General features: G+C 38.4%; 1 protein-coding gene across 3 annotated transcripts in view; it reads right to left on the bottom strand.

Annotated features, from left to right (window-relative positions):
• Positions 1 to 483: 483 nt before the first annotated feature.
• Positions 484 to 27,697, bottom strand: part of PRMT3 (protein arginine methyltransferase 3) — a 63,931-nt gene continuing 36,717 nt past the window's right edge. Inside the window, exons 12-16 of one of the 3 annotated variants that reach the window (XM_055722219.1) lie at positions 27,020 to 27,207; positions 24,297 to 24,383; positions 12,667 to 12,717; positions 12,375 to 12,462; positions 484 to 1,163 (exon numbers count right to left, since the gene is read on the bottom strand). In XM_055722219.1, the coding sequence (XP_055578194.1) occupies positions 1,054 to 1,163; positions 12,375 to 12,462; positions 12,667 to 12,717; positions 24,297 to 24,383; positions 27,020 to 27,207 (524 nt within the window). In that variant the 3' untranslated portion in view covers positions 484 to 1,053. Of the gene's footprint in view, positions 1,164 to 12,374; positions 12,463 to 12,666; positions 12,718 to 13,277; positions 13,424 to 16,637; positions 17,050 to 24,296; positions 24,384 to 27,019; positions 27,208 to 27,697 lie in introns of those variants that run through there. The other 2 variants (XR_008734146.1, XM_055722220.1) reach the window with 2 other exon arrangements.

Below are 27,697 nucleotides of genomic sequence, written 5' to 3'. Positions count from 1 at the left end.
CTAAATTTTGTTGAGTCCATCCCAAGTTAAAGAATTTCCTTCTCATCTTCCTCCTTAAAAAAGGTCCTAACACCATTTTAACAGCAGGTCCCAAATCGCTAACACACACTGCCATCTTTGCTTCTTGAAACCTTTTTTGAAACCACTTTCAACACAAATACGTGTGTACAATGCAAGAAAAAACTGCACGGTGTTACGCTCAGTTCCTACTCTACTGCAGTTTAAAGTGTTTAAACATCACAAATCACACATCAATCCCTGATTGCTCATAGTCTGTCTCTGTAAGCAGCAAACCAAATCCGCCCCTTCAGCAACTGCTACTACTTGCTCATAGTATTTTCCCTAAAGCTGCTAAAATACACACTTCCATCCACCTACGCTCCAACAGCCGCATACAGAAAAAACTGTAGCCACAAATAAATGAGCCCTCAGCAGACAGATAGAAGCATTTCCAATTACACAGGAAACAAGGAAACAGTCAGCTGTGTTATATATCGCACTCCTTTTATTTAGATAAATCTAACTGAAGTGTGATACAACTTTTTTATTATAGAAGTGTGTAATAAAAATAAAGTCTTTGCTGCTGCAATCCTGCAGTTGGGATTCCAAACTTATTCCCACTGGGGTCTTCCAGCTACTGTTGAGGTACACTGGCACATGATTTAGCATCTTCTTTCCTAAAAAAAACCCCAAAAAACCCTGTACAAAGATTTTGCCAGTTGGAGAATAAAACAATACTGAAAAATCATATCTATTATTCCTCCCAGCAAGATTTTGATTATTATCACCTAGTAGTCTCACATAATCCCAAACCATCTTTATTGCCTTCCCCAAATCACACGAAACAACAGAATCCAATTTTGTCGTGAGTCTCCATATCCCAGTGCAGCAAAAACATCCAAACAGTACTATCTCAAATCTAGGCAAACTTAACATATTCTTCTGTGTGTGTATACATACACAAATCCAGGAGTTCACCACTTCTAGATATTTAGGAACAGTTCAATCTAACATTTAAATTTAACATTTCCACAAGTTATATGCACAGAATTTTCACTGAAGGCTGTACGTCTGCTGTGCGTCCTTCACTGAAAGGGTTATAAAAAGTGACCGTGGATCCTTCCTGTTTTTGCGGACTGTTATCTTTCCTCTCAGGGCCTCTCCTGCAAAAGTAAAAAGGAAATTACTAAGCTGGCAATATTGAATTATGCACAGTAACAGCAAAGGTGTATTACATACCGCTGTGTTGCATGAGAAGCTGTTTCCAGCAGTCTTGACAACAAATAAATGTCAAACTAATTGCAATTAAAGCTGGTAAGGTGCCGAGTTGTGTGACATCTTACTTCTCAGGTGACCCACTCAAACAGCTAACATGCCAGTTATTTTCATTGTGATTGGGGAAAAACACTGTACTCCTTGGACACGTTGCCCTCTTATCTATCAGGTTGAGTTGGCTCTCCACATCCGTACCTAGCATCTCCAGGCACACAGACGTCTTCGCTGGAGAGGGACTAAGTGCCATTGTACTATTTCGCCCTCACTCCCAAGCTTAGAAAATATAAGCTATTTTCTAATCAAATTATATACAGTATATTTCAGTTCTTGAACATAGATTTCCATCCTTGAAGCAAATTATTACCAGAAATAAAAGAGTATGGAAAAAGGAAAACTGCTAGTCCAAAAAATTTAGTATTGCATTATTCCTTTGCCAAGCTCCCTCACTTAAATGCATCACTGCTACGACTTTGAGTAAAACCAAATAACCACAAAAACCTATTCCACTTCCTACTGCATATGCCACGTCATTTAATTTTCATTTAAGCATTTCATTTAAGCTGCAATTTTTTAGGTGATGTTTTTATCTGGCAGGAAACATTAACACAGAAACCTCCATGGCATTTCAAGTTTGTACATCCTTTACAAACTACCAGGCTTTCTTGACCATAACACTTGATATATACGTGTGCTTCAGCCAAAACCAGAGAGAACACTTTTCGACACAGAAGGAAAGTGCTGAGAGACATCTAGAGAGGCACAACTCTCGCTTTTGGTGTTCCTAAGTTTAAGTAAAAGCTTTTGTCCTAGAGGAATTCCAGGCCTCAAAGTCTGTTTTTAACATTTTGTCTTTGCCTGCACTGATCAAGCCTGGTTCCGTCCCAACAGCAGCTACAGTTCCACAGTACATCAAGTTCTTCCACATTTATTCTTTATGTAATTCAAACATCTGTTCTAGCTTTTAGAAGCACTTTCAGATTCTAGAAATAAATGAGGAGAAAAAGTAAACTTGCTGTGCCAGCTTCAGAACTTGTATATGTTCGCTAAGAAGAGACGTTTTAATTTCACACAAAGACTAAACATTATTTGTGGACCTGTCAGTCCAATGTCATGATCTAACAGTCCATTTTATCATCACGCAAACATACTCAATGGATACTACGTGAAAAGCCTTTACAGCTATGCGACTTTCTGAATCTTTATACAGGACTAAATGATGGGACGATGATGTTCTCTATGGGCACAGCTGTACCTCACTTCTTTTTTCCCCACATCTAAGATCCTTACAGGACGACAGCAGAAAGCTAGATTTACAGATATTGGGAGCTCCAGGAACTGACTCATGCTATATAAACTTAAGACAAGAGTTACAAGTCTCTGTCCATCACATAACAGTCACACAAACTGAAATCCACAGCCAATTTCAACCAGTCACAGGGTTTACTACTCGCTTATTTGAAAGCTTTATTTAAAAAGCACATTTGAGAGACTAAGCTTTCAACAAGGTTCTTGATTTCTAGATGCTTAAGGAGCTACTTTCATTAAAAATATTCCCAGTTTTGAATATTAAGCCCAAATTCACTGAGAAGGTGTTAGAGGAGGACATTAAAGAGGATTTAGTTTTCTTTTTAGCTTTTACCTGCTTCTCCCCACCCCCATCCCAACAAAAAGCCAACACATTGCTTATTTCCTGGGTTGTGCCACAAGGTTCTTCCCGACTTGCGTGCCTGGCTGGGAAAGCAGGGGGGTAACAAAAAAAAAAAGCCTCAAGTCTCTACAGAGCAAAGATACGGGACAGAGTTTCATAGATTTCCCTTAATCACTTGGGCTACACTGCCCCCCCCTAAAAACTGGAAAGAAGTTAATAAATTTCAAAAACATTAGTGTGGCTATGAATCTAGTACTTGAAAGTTTTGGCTTCGTACCTTCAGTTTCATGGAAAGAGGATAACAGAGATAAAAGACGTGGAAGCAAACTGCAGACATATGCAAACTGAAATTTCTTTGTTCATACAGACATACATGACCATGTAGCAGTGTCAATTATGTACGAAAAGATTACTTTTTCAATACCTCAGTGTTTGAAATATATACACGGCTATTTCAGTAAGTCCGTATGAAGAATGGCTTCACAGTTTTGGCTTCTAGACTAAAAGCCTGAAGTCAGAATGTAGCAACAACCCTTTAAATAGAAATGGCTAAATTTGTACGCGTTTTGAACTACCTGAAATACTTCTAGTACACCATGCAGCAGAGATTGCATCAAACTCAGATTAGCACAGGCATCATTTCAGACTTGTCACATAAAGAGCTCGGGATACAACTAGAAGCTGAACCCAAATACTTTCAGGTTAGTATTTTATATTTTGTTTCTTTACAGACAAGTGAATTTCAACAGCCTGGACCACAGACAGGCAGAACAGATTTTTACTTTTTACATCTGACAATGTGTGAGGTTTTTAAATAATACCAAATTTATATTAGAAAAAAATCCCACCTTTAGGCTAATAGCATTAACATTTTCAAGTGAGGTGTCTGAAATGACGTTCCCCAGCAAAAGGCTGATTTTGAAGTTGGAGGATCTTTGTCTTCTATGACCAGTTGGGGGACCACACAAGAATCAGGCTATCGTCTTTGGTGGCCTTCAGTCTAATACTCAAAAGGTCAGTTACAGCACAAATTCTTATGCAACTTCTATGTCATTGCAAAAACTCTGGAATGACAAATTCTGTTCCCATAGCCTGGCTCTGGCTTGATGATCAACATACACACTACATTCTTTTTATCTTTACGAAACTACACGCTCAGTGAATATTCTAATATCTGAAGAAAAAATAATCCACAAATACCGATGTTGCCTCATATTGCAAGGAAATATTACCTATACAGACTTATTAGTCTCGGTTTTAATGAGCTTATTGGGCAGATGTGTCTTTATTTCACTACGCTTTTGTGAAGACTGCTGCTTGTGGTTACTAGAAAACACTCATCTCTATCTCCAGTCCTTAGTAAGACCTGTAATTTAAGCTGAAGTTTTCAATATTGCAAGAATGAAAACAATTAGTAATCTTCAAACTAAGCTGGTTTCAAATTCAGTAAGAATTTTACAATTCTGCATTTGAGACAAATCTCAGTGGCATCCACAAACAGTAAATTGATAGAAGACCCACATTCTAAATAATAAATGCAGGACATTTTGTCAAAGGCTGCAGTATAAACATTAAAGAAAACTTTTCAAAAAGAATGACTGTGGTACCAATACTGTACAAAACATCAAAAAATATATGTATTCTTTGCTAATTTTGTATTTTTTTTTCATTATTTAACAGTTCATTGGAGATTCCACTTCAATTCTGATGCAGCTTTATTATTAGGTCACAAATGACTCACATAAAACAACATGTTTTGCAAAGAAATGCAAAAATTAAATAATCTGTGAACCCAGAGACGGGTTTGCCAGGTAGAAGGCCAAAGTGAAGATGAAAGGGTGCTATAGCTTCTCTCCTACTAGGAAATATAGTCTAGTTTGTACATTCAGATTTTCAGAACTGCTACAAAATGAATTATTTGATCTATTTTAACATCCTACGACAACAATTTTTAAAACATTCAATAAGCCTAAAGAGCCTCTGAGAACTAAAATTCCACAATCTCACTTAATCCATACTTCAATCTTACCATTTAGAAGATTAAATACAAACCAATAAATGAAGTAAAAAAAAAAAATCTAATTTCATAAATTACAGCTGACTTCATACAACGGAACCCTCAGATTCTGTTTGCAAAGGCAGTTAATGAAACAAAACATTCCATTTTGCTCAGCAATTTCTTGTGCAGTAACCACATTAAATTTGCCTTTCTAAACAGTCTTTTCTGAGGGCCAAAGCAAACAACAGCAGTGCAACCAAGTAACAGAAAGGCAGTTCTGAACAATTAATCAATGTCATGTAGATGGAAGAAGACTGATGTTTTTTCACCATTCTGCTGTCCTGTGAGCTGTCTGGAGGAAGCCACTTCTGGGACTCAGCTGCATCACCTTGCTCTTATCACGCTCAGCTGAATCCGAGTAAACTGCACAGTGCCATTGCAGTTTGATTAGGACAAAACCGAATCCATTACAAACCCCTTCCTGCATTTTTATTACCCCTTAGGGAGTCCTGGAATTTGTGCCCCCAAGAAAAAACAAACTAATTCAGCAGAAGTGCTGCACAAGCTTGCTAGCCACTGGAAAAAATGCATCCCTATGTCCATACTGACCCACTGCCAAATAATACATGTCTGATTACCTGCTCTACAGTACACGCTGTATAGGTGGTTTGTAGTTAATTTTCATTCTAACTTTTACCATCAGTGGAACTATAAGCAGTTTTTCACTTACGTTTGTGCAGTACAATCACCCATACCTCCAGCCTGCCATCTGTGAGCTAAGGTGCCTCTCAGTGCAAAAGCTCTATTGCTACAAATGCTGAGGCCCAACAAATCCAATATTCTCAGTCTATAACCTGATTCACCTAAAAGGATTTGACTGAACCCAAAGATTCCACGCAGTCTCCTGCATACATACTCATAGCATCTACTTAAAGCTCAAAATGATGCGTGGCAATGAGTTTGTGATGTGAAGAACTACGCTGCCTTTCAGTACAACTCTGTGTCCCCTCCCTCTTTGATTACAGAGGAGACTGAAAGAGTTAATGAAGGTAGCCAGCAATCAAGGTCTTCCACGTTTCCTTCTTTTCTTCCACTTACGAAGTTAACAGTGAGACAAGCAAGAACATGGTACTCAAAGCATTCTGTATCCAGAACCCCATAAAAATGTTAAAACCTTATAAATGATCTCACAAGAGTTGTTTCAAAGGGAGCTGCTAGAAAACCGCAGTGGATTTGGGCTAAAGGCACCTTAACCACTGAACTGCTGGTGAGAAATACCTTTAAAAATCCCCTAGACTGAGAGCCACAAACTTCTAGGTGGTAGTCATGCATGCGTTCAGTTACACAACAGTAAGCTTTGACACCACTCTTCACTATAAGGTTGTCCTCGTTTGTGGCTGACAACTGAAACATTATCTCGTTTTCCACTCTGCTTTAGATGAGCTGGACCCACTCCCTTACGCACCACTGAGGGCTAGCGTGCAACTAAACCCAGCGAGTCTTTTCTAAAGCATTACTCCAGAAGAGTTGGTTAGTGAGTAGTTTCCATACCCCATCTACCTTCTGAAAATGAAAAGGAAAAATCAAAGACAAATAATTCGTGGTGGGACCAAGAGCATTTCCCTGAAACTTAGTAATTTATCCTTAATCCTCCCATTCATCATCTTAAACTGCAGGCACCTGCAGCTGTACATGGACTGCCACCTTCCCATTTGGCCACTTCTCTTACTGAATCCCCAGCCCAACGAGGTCCAATGAGCAGTTTCTGTACCCAGCAGTAATCACTGCCTGTCTGCATTGCCCATCTGATCTGTGACACCCTTCTTCCACCAGCTGGCTACTTTTATTAATTAAGAAAGGAATGGCAAACAGCTGCCGTTAGACCACTGTTCACCCTCCTCTGAAACTATGGTAAGGTTCTGTCTTTTCCTTTCGTGCTCCAAGTATATTCTATGAAGAGTTTTTGTACCCAATTAGCATGTTTCAACTCCCCGAGACAAACTATGAACCAGCTACCGCAAAGAAGTCTACACAGCCAACGAGCGAGGCAAGAGCACCGTATGGCTGCCTGAGGTAACGTGCACACACAGCAAGTGACCAAAATTCCCAAGATAGCTCAAGTACCAGAAACAGTTGCGCTACAGGGAACGGTGAAGGTCAGACATGTGGTCCTCCAAAACGTTTAGCTGCAGCAGCCAAACTCTCTCACCTAGAATTAGTCTTAATTTACTACTGTCTGTAGTAGAGATGCTAAACCGTATAGCCTTGTCCCAATCTTTCTCAGCAGTTGTGACAAAATTCTGAGAAAGCTGGGGTTTTGTTGCTGTATGAGCCACATCCCCTTGCAGTCGCAAGACTTGGGGGGGGGGGGGGGGGGCGGGGCACAGAACGCCACAAAAAATGCAAGTTTTCCTGCCTAGGTATAGAACTTCTATTATATTCCAATGATATAAAACAGCCATGGGAAGAGATTCTCTCAATTTAGTACCTGAAATACAAACTTAGAAACGCTTCCAAAAAGTCAGCAGGATAATTTTAAATCACCTATTTCCAATGATACAGCATAAGACATGAATGATTTAGTGTGACCTCAAAGTTCAAGTTTTAACCATTCCTACATTTTAAAAGCAAGCACCATTTTTGGATGTACCACTTCTAAGTAAACAAGTGACAGCATTCTATAGACACCATGTTGCAGCTGTAGACACACAGAACATACACTAAAATCTCAATTAGGAACCAAATTATCCTATTGGGACGCACAATGTTGAAGTATTTCAGTGTAAGATCACAACATTCAGACAGATTAACTGTGCCTGTGTTGTTTTCCTACTTTTAAGAAAGCTCTCTAGGTAAACAAATTAAAATTTTTCAGTTTGTAAATTTACCAACAGCTACCCAATTATGGAGGCTGGGGAGCTAAAGATAATCAAGGATTTTACAGGGGCTTAGTCATGTGAATTCTACTTCAGTTTTGCTGTGCTAGTCCCTTTTAGCACCACAGAAAAACAAATCAAGGTTTTATTTCCACTGCAAGGCAATATCAAGAACACAGAACACTGGCAATATGCTGGTTTATTGCTAATGGAATTTGCTTGCATACAGATCTGGGTTTTAACTTAATGCACTGTTACTGAAAATATTCTGTAGCCCCTTTAAAATACTTTTTATAAAAAATTTATTTATATAATATATATTATATATATTATATATATCATATAGATTTATATTATATAAATATTTAGTAAATGCTTGAGACAACCAAATGAGAATGATATTCTGTATGTAATTTTTTGTTTATGAAACTTAGCAGGAATATTTCAACAAACAACCTAAGTGAAAGACTTACATTTGGACTGTTAACAAGAACAAGGTACTGCTTTGCATCTCAATTTCAGTTTTCAAAATAAAGACATTTTCAAACTATTAAAAGGGCTGCTAACTGAAGCCTTGTACTCTGTAGGGAGTCTACAACACAATACCCTTTTGTCTGAGAAACCCCAGTTGTTCTGGCAATAAAATTATCATCTGGCTTCTTTCTCCAGTTTCTTTAATTTCACTGCTTGCTAAGCAGTTAAAGCACATGCAACACACTGACGCCGTTTTGTTTTCCTTCATCGTACATCCGCTTCAAGTCTCTTTGTCAGAGGCTGGGAGGAGGAAAACCAGCTTTTCAGAATATAAGAGGAGTAAGAGTCTATCCCCCACTCACACATTAAATTGAAACCAAATCATCCATCACACCTATAGACCAAGCTGTCTATCATAGTTAGGTATCAAGATGAAATTCAGTGGTAACTCCGAAGTATTAATTAGGTGTAATTTCTATTGCCTCACTTTCCAGATCTCTGGACCTAGATTAAACCTCTCCCATTTCATCCCAGAGAATTTGTAAACATTGCACATGTAGCACAGGCTGCAGAGGGAATGGCAAAGGAGGAAGGATTAGTTGCCAGCCACATCTTTTGGCCCGTGACGGCTTGATTCTGTTATCATTAGAATAGAGGTCAAAACATTAAATCTTTTTTATGGCTGAGAAACTAGATCTATTTTTACAACAAATAACCTGGCATCAAAGAGCTGAGAAAATCAGCTAGTTCACGCTGCTGGAGTAAACTATTTTGCCATGGCTAAAGGAGCCTTTTCCTGTTAAACACCCAACAGGTTCAGATATCTGTAAGCTCAACCTCTTTCACAGAGCAAATCCAAATACAATCAGCGCTTTATAATGACTTCAGGCATATCCCCAAAAGCCATAAAGCATCTCATAAGAGATTTTCTGTCAGCCTCACTGTTTTACTCGAACTAGAAATCTAAGGGAATCATTTTCCTTTATGAAGGGAAAAACCCCACTGCCCTGTATGAAAGATGCTTTCAAAACAAGAAAACATTTTCAATGCACGTTACACGACCAAATCTTTCTTTCACAGCCTATTAAAATACTGAAAGCAAATGCCACCACGGGTACACTGGTCAGATTACTGCAAGACTCAAATCATACTATTTTCTATTTATTTTCCAATACTTACCATGAAAAGCGTGTGGCCAGCAGGGCCAGTGCCCGTCCCCCTGCGCTGGGCACTGGGGCGGCCGCCCCTCGAGCCCTGGGCTCAGCTCTGGGCCCCTCATGCCAGGGGTCATGGAGGGGCTGGAGCGTGTCCAGAGAGGGAGAACAAAGCTGGGGAAGGGGCTGGGGGTCAGGGGGGAACCTGATGGCTCCCGACAGCTGCCTGGCGGGGGCTGTGGGCAGGGGGGGTCGGTCTCTGCTCCCAGGGAACAGCGACAGGACAAGAGGGAACGGCCTCAGGTGGCACCAGGGGAGGTTCAGGGAAAATGTCTTCACTGGGAGGGTGGCCAGGCACTGGGACAGGCTGCCCAGGGGGGTCACCATCCCTGGAAGTGTTCAAAAAAACCATGTAGATGAGATGCTTAGAGGCATGGTTTAGTGATGGACTTAGTGTTAGGTTTACAGTAGCACTCAAAGATCTTAAAGCTCTTTTCCAACCTAAATGATTCTATGAATACATTTAGTCACAAGTGGTTTTTCTTCGTTTTATCTCCCAGTGCCATATATACATTTCTTATTTTAAGTATTCATACACCAGGTTGATGAATATTGCGTAACATAGGATATAAAGGCTGAAGCCTTCAAACAATGTATAAGTGTTTAATCTTTTCTTGAGGAAAAAAGATCTGGGGAACAACAAAGGAGAAGGATCAGAAATAATATGTTGTTTTGTTTTTTTCTTTTTTTTTTTTTTTTTTTAAATCCCATACGTTCAGAAACATTCCTATGTAGGTACCAGGAAACACATTCTGCCCTGATAGGCTTGTGTCATCCATGAATAACTGAGATCCCACAGAAATTAAAACTGGGATTACAAAGGAAAAGGAAATTACATGAAGAGTTTCTCTCAGAACCTTCTCTAACACGAGAAATAACAGGTAGAGAATCCCAGATTAAAGTGATAATTATATGTAAGATAAAACCAGACAGAATGGGTAAAAGGATGGGAAAGGGGAACTTAAATTAACTACAAAAAGGAGACAGGTATAAAGAGAAGAAAAACATAGCTGTAACAAGGTTTGTTACAGAAATAACTTTAAGTAATGTGAGCTGATAAAGAGAAAGGAGTTACAGCAAAAATGATCTTCAAGGTCAACTAAGTTGCGTTCACTGCCGCAAAGACACTGTTTCTGCAGTTGTCTTCAGAAAGTCACTGCACTTAAGACTAGAATTCTTAAGCCAGGCACACCTCCCAGTAATTTCACACATTTGCTAAGTGTCAAATGATCTATGTAATATTAAATAATGTGCATATTCTAACAAATGTCACTGCACTTAAAAAAATTTCACTTCACACTCTATGACACTGAAATTTAATGAGTTGCAGCAAGGAGACCTTAGCCAGCCTTGTCTAGAAAGAGAAGCAGAACAGAACACAAGCCAAGTACAAATGCAGCAATGCGTATGTGCATCCCAAGAATTAACAGATACTAAGAGTATGTAAATAAAAAAATATTTAGGAATATAAATAATTTCGCTGCTTTGACTTAATCAGGTAACATAGACCATAGTGCTGTTAGGAAAGAAGCTTCTGGGAAAAAGTTGTCATGGCGCTTAGCTGGAAAAGGCAACAGTAGAAGCAATTTAATTAAGCGCATACACTGCTTTCACCACTGTACATTCATAATTAGGTCTGTTGAAAGAGACAATATTCCATCTACATCAATACATCTCTATAGCATCTCTAAGCCTCTTGATGTCAGGTTTTATTGCAGCATCCCCCTAAGTTTTTGTATGCTTTCCCCCCATCTGTGCAATCTATTTACAAACTGTTCAGGTCAGGGTCATGTATTACCATGAATTTACTAAGTAATGAGCAGAAATGAGCCCCATTCTGGGGTTCCGCCCGTGGTCCTGCTAGCATGTGAAGAAAAATGGCCCTCAATGACAACTATTTCACCACTGGGTAAGAGCTCAACAGGACTGAATAAATATCTAGTGCTTAACTGGACAAAAATAAAAAATAATAGAACAGCATAAAAAATTTACTTCATCTCCTTTGATTACAAAAGGAGCAGAAGAGTTTGAAAGAAAAAGTGCAGTTCTACAGGAATAAGAGGGCACGACTTAGAATTCTTGACCTGTTGTATGCCCATCCTCTTGCATGACTGTCCTGCAACAGTCATGGACCTATTTCTATGTCTATAAAGCACGGAATATTTGACTATTGCATAGAAACATATTTTCAAGACCTACCAAACAGAACTAATCAAACCCACTAACAAGCATCACCTGAGTCTTCAAAGCCTTACTTGAACAATTTAGCACCTGCATTTTGGGTTATCCCTAATGACAACAAAAGCCTTTTTTACTTGCATCACATTCGAGGTGCAACTTATAAAAATTTACAGCGCATCAAATTAACTTCTTCCATACTTTTTCAAAACCGTTTTCAATTTACATAGTAATCCCACAGTGCCAGGTACAACACCCATGCATATATTCATGACTCATTTAACAAAGACAGCGTAGTTCAGGTGCACTACAAAAAAAAAATCGTATACAATCACTTGAAAAATGCAATACTTGAGAACATTCGTAATGTTACAGAGTATAGTAGAGTTCTGATCTTACATTTTTCTGCCTCAGAAATGCTTTGATACAAAAATTCTCGTCAAAATTACAGTATGGAGCTACGCAAGTATAAGACATATGCCCACTTACAACGTGTACCTATGCAGATATTTGTAAGTATTTTTTAACATGAACCTTGTATAGACAGATATATCCCAGTGCTTTGCCAAGACAAAAAATTTAACAGCAGCTGAAAGATTTACTTGCTAGTTCATTTTCACACATCATTTCTAAGGTATTTTAGATTTAAATTTTAGGACAACAGCAGTGTAACACAACCACTGTTGCATCACAACTGAATTTAAACATACCTGCTTCTACAGGAATTGGTTTCTCCAGGAGAAAAACTGTCTGTTTCCAGTGTGTTCTGGTACACTGGGGACCAGTTGAAAACAAGACCTGCAATGGAAGAGTTCAAGAGTTTGATTAAGAACAACATTTTTGATATCACACCACATCAATCAATTACTGAACACACATGCACATGAAGTGTTTGCTACAGCGAAACAGACTCACTGCCAAACACCTTGAGGCAGAATAAAACACAAAACCACCCTCATTTCTCAAAGAAGTTTTTAAAGTGCATAAACCCCAAATACTCACCTTGTTGTGACAGTTTTTCTCAAAAAATATATCAAAATAACCAGCAACTGCCTATAAAAAACAGAGGAAAATGCAAATAAGATAAAGGAATAAGAGTGACAGTAAAGAAAAAGTATCACTAATATATACATTTTTTGGGATTTCTTCTCTCTTTCAAGCTTTTACCAAGAGCAACACGCTTAGAGACTTAGGATTTCTAGCATGCTAGAGATCCTAAGTCAAAAAATAAGCTGCCATCACACCTTTGACCTACTCAAGAATACTCAGCACACTAACTGCATTTTATTACATAACAAATATTAGTCTGACTTTCCAAAATAACCCACACCCCCTATCTGCAACTAGAATTAAATACAAGCAAACAAACTTTTGGCTGTGAAACCCACAAACATAAAATTCCATCCTTGTCTTCTATGGCTCCCCCACCCTCCCTGAGTACGCACGCAACACAAGGGATGCTGCGTGACGTGTTCACTCTTGGTGGGGATGAACACCGTTGGCCACAAAAGCTCCCTCTGAACAGAGGCAGAGCATAACCAGGCAGGGAATATATTTCTCCCTCTACTACACACACAGATAAGGAAAATGATTCCCAAATGCTTCATGCTGACCTTTCCAGCAGTTAATAGTTTCCAATAGTAACTCTCCATGAGATTCCTTGCCAGCACTTCTGCCTCTCCTGCCATCTCACTCCTAACCTCAAAGACAGCCTCTCTCTTCCAAGTTCAGTAATTCACTAGTGGTACTCCTCGTTCAGCTTGAAGAGAAGAAGAAATACAAAACGTTCGCAGACAGAACAGCATACTGACACTACTAGTTACACAGTCTTTTAATACCAGCCTGCTTTTCTGACAAAAAAAGCCTTGTGAGAGTCCCGGAAAGGTAAAGAATTCAAGAACTGGAAGATGCTAATAAAAGACCATCCACTCCACAGTTTCACCTCTGAAATCCTGTCCGTGATCACGTTTATTTGCTTCCTACTGTCTCCTACAAATAGGCTGAGGAAACCAGACCACAGGCCCAAGGCAGTCATGCTTTTCTATTACATGTCAGCCTGAAGAAATGACCCAGAATGGAGCTGTTGAGTAACTTCAACTACAGCAGCTGAGGGCTCTATCCCTGTGACAGCAGGAAGAGATTCTCCCCACGTCAGCTATAGCACATTCGAACAAGAGAAGTACCAATTCAAAGATGGCAGGCCCGTTGCATGAAAACTCATCGCCAGCATCTGATTATAAACCTCCTCTCACAGAGCGTGTTTTTCTCTAAGTTTAGGAAACTGGTGGCTCTGAATAGTTACCAAGGACAAGTTCTGCAGCACGCCCTTCGTACTGACTCAAGAGGTAAGAGTGAAGGAAAAAAATAAAGTCAAACACGCTTATAAAATTAAGGTAACAAAATGAACGGCATAGGGCTTAATCATGATGAAATACATAATCTGAATGATAGCTGAACTATTCTGGTCTTTTTCCTCTCTAGCCTACATCCAGAACAGATTTCAGCAACGTGGTAGAGAATACAATGTGTTAAAACAAGTAAGCGTAGATCACGCTTTTCATCAAACGTAACTTTTTCAGATAAGGGCGCTCCAGAGAAGCCTGGCAAGTTCCAAATTCTGATGTGCGCAGATATTCTTAAAAAAAATGATCCAAGGACACACGGGGGACCTTCGTGACAAATGAACACCAGATCTTGTAAACTGTGACTCTTCCATCCCTTAAGTCCTATCACTCAATGCTGAGAATGTCGTTCTTAAGTAAATTACAGCCTTGTCTCTAATATGCCTTTTGGAGTAAAGATTGAGAAGCTTTTGACAAAGTTTTATTGACCCATCAGACTACTTTTGTTGACGCACAACCTCTTCTGGACATTAGTCAGAGATCTACTATGTCATAAACATATGGTCAATCATCAGGTCAATACTGTTGATATACTTACAAGACAGACCTAGGATACAATCATAGGAGAAAGGAGAAAGGCTGCAACAACAAAAATACATTAAGTAACGAGGGGGAAAAAATTGGCTTACAGAGAATACGGGACTATCAAGCTGTATTTTGGACTAGAAAGCTAAAAGCTCTATGCAGATGTACCATAGCTAAGGTGGATGCAGTTATCTATATAACAGAAACACTCTACGCGCTACCCTGAGAAGACAATCCCCAGAGCTGCATTTTTTGGGGGACTGGATCAAGTTCAGGCTGAAAAGAAACTGCAGTTACAAGCAAGAAACTGTCCCTCGCTGTCTGCTGCCTCCTGTGCTCAGAGAAACACGATTTGTACACATCTTCTGTAAACAGCTAGGATAAATACCCACCTCATGCCTTACAGCATCAATCATTTCCCTAACTGAAACAACCCGAAACACTGACTTCGAATATCTAAATCAAGAAATAGTAACAGTAATTATTACACATCACGAAGACCACCTTATGCAGAGCTCCAGCGACTACAGAGAACAACAAGTTCTACATCAATACAATACACTCCTTTTGTTACATTCTAAAATGGATTTATGTCCTTTAATATTGATACTGAAATAACTGTTGATCCAGAAGGATAAAAAAATATCAAGAAATATTCTAACAAGATAAATTCCTCACATCCCTAAGGATAGGCTCCTGTGAACAGCTTCAGGTGTTCCCAAAAATTTGGTCAGAACTGGGACAGCAGGAGCACCCCAAAACCAAAACACTCTCTAGTCAGCTATGTCCGCAGGCAACTCCAGCCCTGCGTAGCTAAATAGAGGTTGTATGCCTAAATACACACAGCACAGAGTTTGAATGATGTTTTGAAAATTACCTGTAAGAGCACAGAGTGCAATTTAGAAATCTATTAAGTGTCTTTCATTAATACATTTCCAAACCATTTTTAAGCCAACTAACCCCCTCCGCCCTCAAACACACACACTTGGTTTAACAATTTTTCTTTGTTAAATTGGTTACAACTATGTAATTTGTTTTTAATAAACATTTTTAGACAACCTGCCACCACTTACCAACACTGTGTTTAATCTCCAGAAAGAAACCTCTCCCCTCCTATTTCTCATCTTTGGGAAAACAAGACGAGTAATACCAAACCCAGGAGCTACAGACCAGCTGCAAAATTTGTTTAATAGACTGTTGGCTTTTTGAGATCTTTCTGCTTTTGAGCTTGTTTGTCATTTGATCTGCCCCAGGCCTAAGGGATCTCGAGCCAGCTACACAGATACCTACAGACTAATTAATAATGAGCACACCCAGCCTTCCTAAAAACCCACCAGGCGATTTTGTAGAACAAGAAAAGCAGTCAGTAAGGACAGGCGTAATGAGTTTCAAGGCTGAGGTGGTCCCAGGCTCATATTCAATTGTTAAGAAGTTCGCTACCGATACCATTCTTTATTTCTTTCAACATTCCTTCCCATCCATTCCCATCTGTGCATGGAACTGATCACTCAGAAGTATCATCACAAGAAACAGGCTGGGTTTTCTCTGTGCTAAAATACAGGGAGGGCACACAGGGATGGGACCTCAGCATCGCGCTCAGACCTTTTGTAGAAGCCAGGCAAGGAAGGAACCCAAGAGAAAACGAAGCCTCAAATTTGCAGTGAATCTAGTAAACCTTAGCCTAAAGAGTGGGCAGGTCTATGTCAAAGAGGAATCTTACTCTTTACATCCAACTAAACACTTTCTTCATATCAGAAAACAAGTTGACAGCTTCTTACAACCACTCAAACTTGGCTTTAAACAATCGAGTAATTTGAAGAATAGACCATTACAGCCTTACTATGACGGTCTGGTTTTATTCATCTAGCACAGAACAAGTACACATGTTAACAATTAATTCCTACCTTGACATTTTAAATCCAGAGTGTAGCTTTTTGTGTTAAAACTCAATTTCGTAGATCTTTTCACATTCAAAAAAATCAGCTATTCTAGGAGTAGCAAAACAATAATTTTTAAAAAAAGATAAAGGTAGTGTCATTCACTGATTTTAATACACAAAGAAAGTTTTCTTTGCCATGTCAAAGAATTTAATTAAATAGAGTTTACAAATCTAGCTATAAAATTGTGGGTTTGGTTACTAGCTTCTTTTTAGGAATTTATATCTTCCCTTAAATCAAATTTTTTTTAATTCATTACTTGGTACTGGTTTTATACTGAAATGCACAATACTTATCTTTTATATTCAGGCACACTGCAGTGGAATAATTCTGTAGAAGTGATGTTCAAAATGTTTTTCCTTTCATTTCACTTTTGAACACTACCACAAATTGCAGTAGCTGTGACAGTCGATCACAAACTTCTATTAAAATGCAATACTATAAAGACAGACACTTCCAATGTTTACAGCTGGGAGAAATATTAAGTCTTCCCCTCTTGTTGTAAAGTTTAACACATGCAGCTAAGGAGCAAAACATAAAGAAAAACAAACAATCACTTACAAGTGGCATACAAAAAGCAATCACAGGCACAAGCCTATTAAAATGGAATATAGCGCTGGCCAGATTTTTATTAAAGGTGGCATCTTCTTCATGACAAGTCAAACTACAGAAAAAGAACAAGCAAATAATGCCCCCATAAATTCTAGATGATGTTTTACAACTGCTGCCTTGGGTGATTTGTTTTGCTTTTTTGGTTGGTTGTTGTTTTTTTTTTAAAGCATAACAATAACAGTTACTTCTACTGCAGTTTTCCTCATCTTTTTGCTCCACCTTTGACAGCTCATTTACAACTTCACCAGCAACTAATCTGCAAGAACTTAAGACTTCTCTGGAAGAATCTTTCAAGTGCCAGTCTCTTGACTAGCATGAAAAAGGAAAACAAAAATAATGACTTCTAAACCGGTAATAAATAACTGCAACTGCAGCCTGACACATCCTCTAGCCTCAAAGGATGTTAAATATTGGGAAACACTACAGAAATATTATTCTTCCTGCTCTCAAATAAACTGCCAGGAGAAAAGCAGAGCTATGAAGACTAAAACTCCAACCCCAGAACAAAGCCTTCATGTTTACTGAGGGAACTAAGAAGCTTAAATAAAGAACTAAGGAAACATTTAGGAATATATGTACCTTAATGGGAATGCAAAGCATCATCTTACAAAGGTTAAAGAGTTCACTCAACTAAGAGTAAAATATTCCTGAAATTAAAACAGCAGCTGCTAACTTCTACCTGGTTTTGTCAAACACAGGTTTTGATTAAGAGTTCGTGTAAAGTAGCTTAAAGTTTTCATTCATCACCAAGGGTTTCTAAGGTGTTCATACAAACACACAAAAAAACCTGTAAATGAAACACGTCCTCCCAGTAAGGTTCACTGGTCTTCAACATTTTTCTTCCCTACCAGATAAATTATTTGAGTCTATTTTTCCCCTGTTCATTCATGTAACATGTACCAAATACATAAAGATCACAAAAAGCTGTAATATATGTAGTAGATCAACATTAGTACATATTATCTGTTCTTTTCCACTTAGAGCCCTTAGCTGAAATGGCAAGAGGAGTTTAAATTTTAATTCAAATCTATCTGAATATTGAGGCTGTTTTCTAAAGAAAATGGCTGCTCGTACATGCAGCATTTTAACAGGATAAAACAAATGAGACCGCTCGACTCCTTATGAGAACTCATAAAGGCAACCTTACCAATTCACTTAGGAAGAAGGAAATTAAAAATTATCATCATCGCTATCACCTACAGTGAGCAATTTATCATTCTTGCTCTTCACTAGTATCATGTTCCAACAGTGAGTGGCTACAACAAATACAATTAGACAGCTGGCCACAGAAGTGGGAGATAATGTGCTTTTGATGGAGTTTATCCAAGCATGGAGATGGAATGTTTGTCATCCATGCAGCAGAGTTGCTACGTTTTTGTCACAGGGAAACGAAACCCCTTGCTATTAAAACCCAGTAGTTTTGTATTTTAAAAGGACTACGAATCTGGAGACCAGTGTATAGGAGGCTACCAATAACCAAGTAGATCTGAAGGAGAAATCCTGTTTCGTAACATGACAGAGTAGTCTTTCCTTTGAACAGAAATGGGGTATTCAAGGTGTGTTTAATCATGGTACCCAAAGCCAGATTTCCAACTTTACCTTAAAAAAAAAATAATAATCTAGTTTCTCACCTAAGGTTGGAATTAAAGGCTTATATGTTAATACTTATTGCTGGCTCCCAAGTGGAAGATTGGACATTAGGAAATGAAACTGTTGACCATTTAGGAAGATTTTAACAAGCACAGATTTTTCCTTAGTGAAAATAATTTTCTCCAGTCAACTCAACTTCCTTTTTCCTCCTTAAGGTTTTAATACATCAGTCACGTCCTCTGGTTCATTATCCCTCTTTCACCCCCTTCCTCCCTCCCTCCCTCCCTCCCACTTTTTATATACATCCCCTGCTCTTTGACAAGATCTCCTGGGAGCAATGAAGAGATACTGCCATTTTCCTCCCAGGGGATATTATTATTCAGCTAGAACAGATCAACCTTGATGGACTCACAGGGGAAACGCTTGCAAACAAAAGAGAAAGTTTGTCAATTGATTTCTACACTGAGGGTAATCACCATTATATTTTATCTCTAAAGCTCACACAGTGATCAACTTAGAATACAATTAATGGTATATTTTCCTAGCAGCATCTACTAACTGTTATTAGCCAGATGTCTAATTAAAATCAGCAGTGACAAACTGTAGCTCTTTATTAGGAAAATGCACTTTTGCAGGCTAATTAAATTTATTTTTGACCATTATCTTTGTAAGACTGAAATCAAGGCAACTTGCACTAAAAGTGCTTTGAAACAATTTCATATAATGATTCCATGCAACCATTTCATGCTTTGAAAATCTTTGATCTTTGAAAGCTAAAATAATGATAAACTTAGTGCTAAAACACACTACTTTGTGGTAAACAACAGGAGAAATAAAATTAAAAAAAAATCACAGAAAGAATACATGCTTTGAAAAAAGCCTTGACACACGTTCCCCTCCCCAATAACTTCTGAAAGACTAAACACTACATACAAGGTCACATTTAGAATTATTATTTTTGCTCACTCTTTCCATATTTCTCAGTTTTATTAGGATTTTTTTCCTTGAAGAGTTATTTAATTGCTTGAATACCTGGAAGGAAACCTATTTAGAGCATTAAGCATTTTTTTTAAGGATATGGCTCAATAAAGGCATTACAGGATCACCTGCAATACAGTCAGGATGCATTTACAGAGTCACATCAGGCTGATCTGATGTTACCAGCATGAGTTAATACTCTGCTAAGGTTTTTTTTCTGGTCATACAAAAATATGAGAGTAATTTAAAGTAATTTACAGGTGGAAGAACAGACAAATCAGGTACATGTCAATTAATACTATGCTCTTAGGTTATAGGAACTGCATTGGTTTTCTGTTTTGCACAAGCACAAGCTCATCACTAAGTCTGGGCGTTTACGTCCTTAGTCCATTTATCTAAAAACCAGAAAACAGTCAGCCTATTGCCTGCTGAACTGCTATGGTTTTCAAACAACCTCTAGTACAATTAAGTGGCCCTATCATACAACCAGATAATTAGCCAAGAGGTCAGCAAGAAGGCCTTCCAAGAGCAAGAACAGTGAGAATATTTAGGAAGATGAGAAAGAGATATTTCAGCACTCGCATTATCAGTTTCAGGAAGCAAAAGATTTGTACTAAAAAGCAACAAAGCAAAATGGAGTGGAGTTACAAAAAATCAAAGGATGATAAAGAGGTGGGTGGCAAGTCCCAAAGGTTAACATTAGGCTTAAGAGACTAATCTTTCTGTGCTCCCACCAGCCAGAGAACAGGGAAAAAAAGCTCTGTTCCTAACTCTCTCCTAGGTGAAGCTTTCCTGCAGCGTTTATGACATCCTCCCAGAAACATTTACCAGAACAATTTACAAGAAAGAAATAAAGCCTGGGGAAATCATGAAGCGGTCAGCTTCTTTGTTGAGACTGAAAATAAACACAGAATTTCAAACAGTATCTACAAAGAAAGGGGGAGGAAGAGAGACTGCGGAAAAAGCAAGGTCAGATTTTAGAGGTATGTAACATCTTGCCACAGAAACAAGCGCAGCCTCTACTGCCCAAGGCATCCAAACAGGTTGATCAGAGGAAACAACCGACCCCAACGTATAATGCCTCCAGAGTCCTCAGCTCAGAAGACCTCAGCTTTGAGCTCTTCAACAATTAACGCTATGCTGCATCCTACAAACAGCCGAGGCCACAACTCCTTCTCCAAGTACTTGCTAAACTACTTCCCACCAGTTTCAAGCTTCTGTGAAAACAAGTTCAGCAACCACACATTCTGTGATGCTGCTATTTTCCTCTAAGAACACCTACCATATACTCCTCTGCACTCATGCGGTGCCTTGGAGAGAAGCTGCATGGAAACCCACTCCCCACAATGCAATGACACTGTGCAAACTGGTAGCTGATCTGCAGTAAGATCCACAAAGCAACTCACATACCGCCCAGCACCTCAGTTTGGTTTTTGAAGACAGACCACGTAAGAGAGCGAGTCCTAGTTCTCATGGTAACACTGGTCTGAACTTACCTTTGCTGTTGATAGCAACACGAGGAATAGAACAACTAAATCTGTTTTCCCAGTTTTATGGCACAGAAAGGGCTCAGGAAAAAGCTGCTCTGAAATGAACTTTAGGTTGTGAGCTAAACACCCCCGATACATACAGACATAAAAGGATGGATTTCCAAGCTGTTACTTCTGTGATTTTTTTTTTGTAATTAAACCAGAAGTATTTTAAAATGTTTGTATTTTAAAAAGACAAACATCAGAACAAACAAGTACAAAAAGCTAGAATTTTGGGTAAGCACCTTTCTCTTTGGGCGAGAAAATGAAAAACCAGTAGAACAAGAAAGCACGGATGCAAACAAGAAAAACATCAAATGTTATTTTCAGAGGCCAAATTGCAATCTTAAAGCATCTCCGCAAAAATTCTCAATATAAATAATGGACTTTTATTGTTCATTTACTGCAAGGTTAGGCAGCCTGATATGATGGATGAACTGTCAACCCCCAACTAAACTTCTACAATCCATCATGGAAAGAGTGGAAATTTCACTCAAAGTGTCAATAAACCTAAATGATGAAGTGCAAAATAGTTTACAGAGTTCTGATCATTTTTTAAAACCTGCATTCACTGCAAAGTTTCAGAAACACCGCTCTTCCCCCATTTCCTTCCCCTTCTCCTTGCAAGTCATAAAATGAAGGTGTACATCTTGGTTTGTAAGTCAATGATACCAAAGAATCATAGAATGGAAATGAGGTTTTCTTAAAGCTCTAGTGCTAGGGAAAACAACAATTACAAAATAAGCTATTTTACCCAAATATCAAAAAGATAGCCAAGATTTTGTAAACATTTCTGTTTAACTAATCAGTTATTCAAAAGTGGCCACATTTAGAAAATTAACCCAGGGCTGCACTGGAGCTTCGTCTGAAATCAAAGGTGACCCTGCCCTGAGGCAAGTAGAATTCTTCTATGATTCTATGACAACTAAAGCCAAGAGGTTTGGCCAAGAGGTTTGGGTTTTTTGTGAATGCACAATAAGCCACATAGATTTCCATTTAATAAAAACCAAGAGGTTACTGCGTCTTTACTTAATTTGGTGATAACTGATAAATAATGACAAAGTATTTGTACACAGCTACTAACTCACATTAATGACAATGGGAAAACTGCACTTTATAACACCAACAAGTTCTTTTGCATCCAAAATGCAGCAGAAGTGGTGGCAAATGCAGCATCCTGGACTGACACACAGGTCCATCCAAAACCAGGTATCCAAGATTGTTACCAGCTCAAGTGTTTACATTACACAGCCACATATTCTCCGTGCCTGTATCAAAGGAAGCCTTTGTCTCACATGTAGACATGCAAAAGCCAAATAAACCACTTGTAGCAGACTTATCACAAGCTATTAAAAATCAGCTACTTTGGACTTGATTCTGTGATGTGTTGTGAATTAAAGCTAAGCATGAAATTCCCAGCAGAAGTATCACAATACGCTAGGCTACAAAGACTTCAGGTTTTACGACAGATCTCAGAGCCTAACAAACTTTTGTCAAATTTGATGAGGGTATTTAAATAAATTGGTGGAAAGCATTTGTAATTGATGTTGAATGTGAAAGCATAGCACTGCAATCGTAAAATCCGTAACAATTAAGGTCATCCTGCCTTTGCTTATCATTTAGTGTTTAAAAACTCAGTGCATTACTTCAGTCTACACCACCATCAGACTTCCTCATCTGTACCTCATTTTTACCCCACTGCCCTGCCTAGTGCTAACATTTCAAACACTCTTGTATTCAATTCTTTTCTTCCGTATTCCAACAAAGCAAGCAAGCAGCACACCACAACTCAGTCAAATCGGAAAGGTATCCTTACATAGGTACCAATCTAAACACTCTAAATATTTATGTTGGAATACCTGATTTGTTTTAGCTTTAAACACATTTGTAACATCTTTATTTCAGAAGTCACTCACATCCTTACATGAAGTATGTTAAATAAAAATATTCAGTTATCTTCCTTGACTTATACTTCCAAAACACAACACAAAACACAAATTGCATGGGCCTTTGCAGAAAAAAATAAATAGGGGATACTTTCCATTAATCCAAAAATCAGTGTTTCTGTTTTCTTATAACTACCAGATACCATAATGATCACCAAAAAAGAGCCACAAAATGAATGTGTATTTATGTAAATTCATACTGAGCAACATAGGCACAACTTCAAAGAAGCGTTTGAAAGATGCCCTAGTACTGAGTTTTCATTTAACTCTAAAGCTTTGACTGAAAACTTCTTTTTTCCTTCTTTTTTCTTTTTTTTTTTTTTCATATTAAAGAGTGTTTGATAGACAAATAATACTCAATTGAGTGAGATCGCCAACTCAGATTTGCTGGAGAGTCTTCACTCAATTTGATGCAGCATAGTCTGTAATACTAAGATGAATAAGCTTCCATTTGCTGTAATTATAACTCCCCTCCAATCATATTCCACAGCCTTTCTAGAATTAGTGTTCTTTTGAATAAAAATCACATGAACTTACAGAAAGTAAAAATATTATCTTGCATGCAATAAATATAACTGATGCAGTAAGCCCCCAGTTATTCAGATTCGAATGTTGTATTTGTTCCCCCTCAGCCTTCACATGGAAAGTTCAAGAACTTCCCTACATGAGAACCTGTTTGCCATACGAGCCACCATATGTTTATTGCACGAGCTATAGCCTACCTTTCCCACATCTGTCTTGTTTTTCACTTTTTTTACTGAACTCAGAAGAGCTCTTCCGAGAACACTGACTGCTGCATTATTCTTGAGCACAGTGGTCACAACTCATCTGAACAGAAAACTCATTTCAGCAAACGGGCTAGTGAACACAACAGAATGAGCCCAGTGCTCAGGCTCCTTCTCTCTCCCTTGCCTCATCTACCTGTATTACACTAACACCATTAGCGGGGTTTCACATCCATCTCTCTTTGCAAAGAGGGTTCATTTGACACCTCTGTACTGCAGAAATGAATGTTTCAAGGTAAGGACTGATGATAAATGAAGCATAATTAATGCATTGTCGATTAGTCCAATGCGATATTGACCATATATGAAGAGACTAAAATTGTCTTACCGTACACTTTGTGCTCATTGTAATGGTCAGGGTGAAATCCGAAGAGAATTCTAACTCTGGAGTGGATGCGGTATTACAGTCGATACGCTATGAAAAAGAATAATACAATTCCATCAGTAACAGAGCTGAATTTAAATCAAGATCTTCCTTTGGATGAAGGTTGTTCAGTTGCTCTCGTAATAAGACTGCCTTTCTAGGGCAATATTCATTCAGTTCTCCAAAGATGTGAAGAGACTTAAAACCCAATTAATCCTATCTGCACACTGAAAACACACTTAAGCCCTCTCTTCCCCAAATGCCAAAATAAACAGACACCTTGACTCGCAGAGGTAAGGAACCAGACGTAGTAGCTAATGCTGGTCAGAAAAGTTGCTCTTGATGATAGCTGCCTGTTGTTGAAATTGAAGTAGCTTTCACAGGCATCATCACCTGTTTTACCTCTTGTTCATTTAGTTCATGCTAAACGACAGTATGAAACTGATATAGGTTACAACTGGGCCTTTTTGATTTGGCAGGTTATTTTTATATTGATCATAGAATAATTAATGGTTGAATGGGACCTCTGGAGACCATTTAGTCCAACCCCTGCTCAAAGCAGGGTCCACTGAAGCCAGTTGCTCAGGACCACGTCCAAATGGCTTCTGAGTATCTCCAGGGCTACAGACTCTCCGGGCAACCTGTGCCACTGCTCCATTGCCCTCACAGTAAAAAAACAGCGTTTACTCATCTTTAAAGGCAATTTTGCTATTTTGAAATGAACGTAAAATAACAGCATCCAGGATAACAGTGGTAACATTGTCAACTTAAATTGCAGCTTGCATTTCAATATTCTGATTTATTATTTCTATATATATAAAATGAGAGTTTTTAAGAGCAGTAAGCTTCAGTTTTCAGTTGGTCTTAAAAATTCCACCACATTTTTTCACTCTATGAAATTCTTTAGTTTATGTATTCAGTTAAAATGCTTTATTGAAGAATGTCATATACCGCTGAAGTTTAACGTCCTATACATCATTCATCAATATTTCTTGATGCTGTCTCCTCCTTCTTTAGGCAATGTTTTCCTTCATGAAAAGTTATAATATAAACTATACAAAACAAGCAGCAGCTCATTTGAGCCGACATGCTAAAATATCTTCTATAATAACCATATGATAAATAGGAAGATTTTTAAACTTTCCCTCAAAAACATAATCCATTTGTTCCGTGGAGTGGCTATCGATGGAAACAATTTACCTATAATGCTACTGTTACCAAACTCATTAATTTTAGCACTTTGAACTGTAACTTTAGCAAACGAGCTCAGGCACTGACTTTAGGTTATTTTTAAAAACCACGACTGCTACTGAGAACAAATAAGTATAAAACCATTAACCACAACCATAATGGAAAATGCTGTGTGATGACAAAACTGGCTAGGCATGTACAGCTCAGCTGGACAGAGATCGCTCATGACATATATTCAAGGGGCACATACAGTACTGTACACTGTAAAGACCAGCAAAGCATTTTCCTTCTAAAACTGCAGCAGCTTACAGACTGCATTGGGCACCTTTTACTGTAGTTATTGATATCACTTTCCAGGTTAAGATGCTGTTTAAATTTGTTTGCCTAACAAACTGACAGAGCTCAACTTATCCATGCAGCTGTTAATTTAGATCACATTATCTGTTATTTGTTTTCTGTATAACAAACTTGACCTATTTGCAAGAAGTATTCAGCTGCATTTCCACTTGAATCGGAACATGCAAAATGTTATTAGAGAATGGAGGTGGGAAGAGCACCCACGCCTCCGCTCACTGTGCGATCAGACCTGTCAGACTGCTAACAACTACGGCCTCCAGTTCCTGACCTCAGTACCTCTGGTTTGTGCACATTCATTCACTAGGGGTGGAATTCACCCTCCCCTACAATGACAAGTGTACAAGGTATATTTCAGCAACTGAGTCGATTCACTACCCTCTCCTTACACCCCAGGAAAACAGAGATTTCTAGGCCTCAAGGCACACAAATTATTATAGGTGTCCTTAGTGGTTTTATTTCACTGACTCTAGAAGTCTACTCAACAAGCTCAAAATAAAAACCTAAGACATCTGTAATGACTCCATCATCTTTGCTGCTATTCCCCATCACGAAGCTGCAATAAACAACCAAGACAACACAGAAAAGCACGCATAAAATTAATTCAATGAGTACTGGAGAAACTACTGTTGCCTTTTCAGACATGGTCATTCTGTTGGATGAAGCTATGGGTGATAGTGAGTGACCCTCCAGTCAATTTTAATCTTTAAAGCCAGCTATCTTGGCACAGAAAGAAGTAAGAAGTCCCCCCGTGACTCAGTAGGCTGACTGCGGTGAAGAGGGAAGCAAAGTAGAAGAAAAGACTCCAAGGGTTTGGGTTTTTTTGGTACAGTTTAAATTTCATTTACGGAACTTTTAACTTACTGGAATACAAGTAAATTTGGGTTTGGATACAAACAAATGTACAACAGAACAATCTAAATACGGACCAATTACTTTAAGAGCTCAAACTTGATAAAAAAAGGCAATAAATACAATCAATACAAGTCTTACAGTCTTAACGCCAAGAACCTTACTGCAGTCATATAATTTTGAAGATGTCTAAGTTTGTGTATGCATGCTTGTGTGTATTTTTTTCCCCATCCTCCATAAAATAATGAAACTTCTAATCCGACTGTTAAAGTATGTAAGTACCACCGTACCTTAATGACACTGGCTGTAGATATCAGTGTGTTTGGGTCCAGCACCTCCACAACAGCTTCTGGAATTACAGCCTTCTTCATGCAAGACATGTCAAAGCCATATACATTTTCCCAGAAAAGCAGCTTGTCCACATGTTTATTCATATCCCCAACAGCTACTAGACTAATGGTGCAAATGTCAGGATAAACTGTAACAAGAGAAACAGAGTAGTGAAATCTTATTTTAGACATGCATAAAGAGGACTTTTTTTTGCCCCCTCTTTAAGATTAACATCTTAGAAGAAGAAATAACTTTCTTCAGCTCTAAACTCAGAAGTATCTATCTAGGACAAGATACTTCTTCTGCCGCTTTATTTTCTGGTGTCTCATTTGTCCACAGAAGAGACTAGACATTGGAACTTAATTTTTCCACACTACCCTGGTAGCATGTTTATGTTCTTGACAAAGTATCTTTGCAGTTGAATCCCACTGCCAGGAAATGACTGGAAACTTGGTGCCTGAAGAAAATTATTTGGAACAGCTTATTCTGGCTTCTGTCAAAAACTGACTTAAAATGTATTAAATAACTGTAGACACCCATCCAAAGGAAAATTCAGGTGAGGGTTTTGCAGTAAGAAAAAACCTCTGTGAAAAGAGGTTATTTCCAGATAGCGGCAAATATTCTTACTCAAGAGTTGT

Source organism: Falco cherrug, chromosome 10, assembly GCF_023634085.1.
Source record: "Falco cherrug isolate bFalChe1 chromosome 10, bFalChe1.pri, whole genome shotgun sequence".
NCBI lineage: Eukaryota > Metazoa > Chordata > Aves > Falconiformes > Falconidae > Falco > Falco cherrug.
Note: the sequence above shows the minus strand (reverse complement) of the source record. Positions and strands in the feature narration are given on the sequence as shown.